Here is a 4,404-nt window from a genome sequence, read left to right as displayed (position 1 = left end):
ACGCGCTATCTCAGAGTATAATCATGAATTAATTTCATGTAGAGCAATTTAGATAGTGGTGCTCAAACAAACTTAATAAAAGAAAGTTTTTGTAAAAAATTTAATATGTCCATGATTCCTACTAACCTAGCCATTAGTGGTATAAATCAAACAGTATCAAGTATTACCAAAAATGTCAAATTACAATATGTTCCAGAGTTAATAATTTTAGTATTTCATCCATATTTTATGCTGTACCAGCTATTTCAATCAAATTCCTTCAACCAGTTTTGATATTAAAAATTTTAATATCCCATGCAATATTCAATTATCTGATCCTTTGTTTAATGAATCTGGTAGCATTGATGCTATTATTGGTGCCCATCTATTTTGGGACCTCCTTTGTGATGGAAAAATCAACCTAGGAAAAGGTTTGCCAAGTTTACAAAATACTAAATTGGGTTGGATAGTAAACGGAGCTGTCCCCTATGAGACAACTCATGCAGTTTGTCATTTCGCTAGAACTATAGCCGAAGATGAGCAGTTAAAACTATTTGGGAAATTGATTCAATCCAAGATCCCATACCACCATCAAAAGATGAAATTTTGCTGTGAGCAAATATTTGAAACCACTACCACTAGATCAGAAAATGGACACTTTATTGTTCAGCTTCCATTTAAGTTTTCACCTGAATTATTAGGAGACTCCTTAGATACAGCAATTAGCAGATTTTTGTTGCTAGAAAAAAGATTTTCGAGAGATAAGGAACTTAATGATTTGTATAAACAATTCATTAAGGAATATCAAGAACTAGGACATATGGTTAAAGTTAACCCCACTGTTAGCTTATATCCTTCTAGAAAATCATATTTTTTACCCCACCATGGAGTACTAAAAGAAATCAGTCTTACCACAAAACTAAGAGTAGTTTATGATGGTTCATGTTCCACTACATCTGGATGGTCTCTTAATGACCTACAGTATACAGGGCCAAAAATCCAAAATGATATTTTTGACATCCTCATTAGATTCGGCAGTACACATATGTGGTGTCTGCAGACGTGTCAAAAATGTATCGACAAGTAATTGTATATAAAGAGAATAGACCACTACAACAAATTGTCTGGAGAGACAATCCAACAGATAATATTGATGTGTATCAATTAACTACTGTAACCTATGGCCAAAAATCAGCTCCATTCTTGGCAATGAGATGCATGCGTCAGTTAGCCTTTGAACATGAATCTCAGTTTCCTTTAGCTGCAAAATCCATATTAGAACACTTTTATGTAGATGATCTGTTGACAGGATCAAACAATTTACAAAAGTTACAAATGAGATGTAATGATAGTTTTAAAATTTTAGAGTCTGAAAAATTTATTTTGAGAAAATGGATTTCCAATAATCCTGAAACCATTCTTAACATTAATTGTAATGATATTTTCAACAATGTTATTAACATAGGAGATTCTGATAGTTTCAAAACTATTGGAATCCAATGGATGAGTCAACAAGATATTCTTTGCTTCAAAATTTCTCTTACTGAAAATTCCAATCATTTATTTACTAAACGCCAAATATTATCTATCATTTCCAAAATTTATGATCCTTTAGATCTGTTAAGTCCAGGCATATTAATTGCTAAACTAGTAATTCAAACTCTATTTCGACTTCAAAAACCATGGGATGAAATAATCCCTCCAGAATTAAATAACAGTTGGACCAAACTGTATAATCAACTACCATGTCTAAATAAATTACACGTTCCAAGACCAGTACTTGGATCAGGTCATAAAATTACAAGCATCCATTGATTTTGTGATGCTTCAATGCATGCTTATGCAAGTTGTATTTATGTATGCAGCATAGATCCAGAAAGCAAATACCATTCTCACATTCTGTGTTCAAAAACAAGGTCGCTCCTATCAAATCAATAACAATACCTAAACTTGAATTGTGTGCAGCTTTGTTAGATTCCCAATTAATTGACAAGGTCACCAAATCTTTATCAATTCTAAATATGCCGATATATATGTGGTCTGACTCAAAATTGTATTAAGTTGGCTAAAACTGGAACCTAGCCAGTTACAAGTATTTGTTGCCAACAGGGTAACAAAAATACAATCACTCACCAGTAGTGATAGTTGGCATTATGTCAATACAAAGGAAAATGCCGCAGATATAGCTAGTCGTGGAATCTTTCCTGAATCCTTTCTTGAATCACAACTGTGGTTCCAGGGACCGCAGTTTTTAAGACAACATCCTGATTTGTGGCCTAATGATTCAACTGATGAAATAATTAAATTACCAGAGCTTAAACGATCTGTTCAAGTATCACTTCATTCCACTGTTCAGAACAGCTGGATTACTAATTTTATTGCCAGATTTTCCAATTTGCATAAAATGAAAAGAGTTTTTTCATATGTAATGCGTTTTATTAGAAATATTAAAAATAAGACCAGAACCACAAGCTTACTTTTAACTGTGCATGAAACCAATGATTCATTTCTGCTATTGAACAAACTTGTGCAGGCAGAATTTCCCCCCTTTCATGATGAAATTTTATGTTGGATAAATGATAAACCATTGAGCAAAAAATCCAGATTGCTTCATTTGTCTCCCATATTAGATACAGGGTTACTTAAAGTAGGTGGTAGACTTATGCATTCAACACTGCCAGAAAATGTAAAAACACCAATCCTATTGCCGAAATTTCATGTATTAACCAAGTTAATTTGTACACACTACCATGTCAGTAATTTGCATCCTGGACCACAGCTTCTATTGTCATTAATCAGACAACAATATTGGCCTATTTCTGGCAAGGTATTAGTAAAGCAAATTGTAAGACAATGTGTTAAATGTTTTCATGTGAAACCTCCTCACAATTGTGTAAAAATGGGACCCAATGAACGCATTAATCCTGCCTATCCTTTTGAAAATGTAGGACTTGATTATGCAGGTCCATTTCCGCTAAACGAAAAAAAGGGTCGGGAGTAAGATTTTAAAATGTTATGTTTGTGTATATGTTTGTTTTGCAACAAAAGCTGTACACTTATAATTACTCACTGATATGACAACTGAATGTTTTCTTGCATGTTTTAAGAGATTTTTATCACGAAGAGGAATTCCTACCAATGTTTACTTTGACAATGGTTCAACCTTTAGAGCCGCTAGTAAAGAGTTGAAGTTTATCAAAAACTTTTTATATAAAAACCAAAATAAAATTAATGATTTTGCTTTAACAAAAAATATAATTTGGCATTTTTCCCCACCTTATAGCCCAAATTTTGGGCATTTATGGAATCAGCAGTGAAACAAATGAAGTTTCATATGAAAAGAACGCTTAAGAATATAAATTTGACATATGAGGAATTTCAAATCAGAAGATCCATCTGACTTGGAACCAATAACTCATTCCCACTTTTGACATTACGTCCTTTAGTCTCCATTCCTGAACCAAATCTCTTACCTATTCCAGTGAATCGACTAAGCAGATTTCAACATGTTCAACAGCTGCATCAGATATTTTGGAACCGCTTTTCCAAAGAATGTATCAGCCAGCTACACCAATCCTATAAATGGCACCACAGTTCTACCAACACATTGTACCCGGATGCTTAGTTATCATCCGTGATACCAATCTACCTCCATGCAGATGGATTATGGGAAGAATAATTAAATTATTTCCTGGTAAAGATGGAGAAAATCGAGTAGCTGAAATCAAAACTTCCAATGGACTCATCACCAGATCTACACGACATTTGTTTCCACTGCCAATAGAAGATTAATAGTGTCGCAGTGTTTTATCTCGGGACTAAGTTTTTTTGCTTTGATATTTACTTGTTTCCTACTATATTTTGAAGCATACTTCAACGCCGGGAGTATGTTAGGACATTTTTAGAAAATTAGTTTAGTGCGGCAACATAGAGCCTGTCATATGTCTGTGCGTTTTATGTTCAAGATCACACAATCTGACGGGATCAAGTCGGCAATTGACAATTTGACATTAATCAAATAATTTCCAAGAAGACGCCACGTTTTTCCAGTAATTCACAAATTCACATGTTCTACTAATTAGTTTGTACAAAAAGTTAATAAATAATTCTATTTACTCACACAAAAGATAATTTACAGTCCACACCATTAATTAATATTATCTACCATAAGATAATCCAACAGATTGGATATTTATTTAGCGTATTCTAAACTCCAACCAATTATACATCCGTAAGTAGAATTAGCTTTACGATAAATAATTTTCTAAGTTCTATGTATAATAATCACAGACTCACGTTTTTTTCTGTCACTTCTAGCTTAATGTGTTAGAGAGAATTCGATCAACTATGACGTACTGAAAGAAGGGTTTGGGATGAACTATAGCTTTAATTTTTTTTACAACTTCTCAGTCAACTATTACTCTT

The 4,404-nt window shown here is 33.2% G+C and overlaps 1 protein-coding gene across 1 annotated transcript; it reads left to right on the top strand.

Moving 5' to 3' along the window:
* Window positions 1-240: 240 nt before the first annotated feature.
* Window positions 241-1,066, top strand: LOC140432270 (uncharacterized; the record flags this gene model as incomplete). Its single annotated transcript, XM_072520083.1, has 1 exon — window positions 241-1,066. A coding segment is annotated over one exon (826 nt), but the record flags the coding sequence as incomplete, so codon positions are not given.
* Window positions 1,067-4,404: the final 3,338 nt, after the last annotated feature.

The sequence above is a fragment of the Diabrotica undecimpunctata genome, unplaced genomic scaffold, assembly GCF_040954645.1.
Source record: "Diabrotica undecimpunctata isolate CICGRU unplaced genomic scaffold, icDiaUnde3 ctg00003435.1, whole genome shotgun sequence".
Classification (NCBI taxonomy): Eukaryota; Metazoa; Arthropoda; class Insecta; order Coleoptera; family Chrysomelidae; genus Diabrotica; species Diabrotica undecimpunctata.
This window is presented reverse-complemented; position numbering and strand designations above follow the sequence as displayed.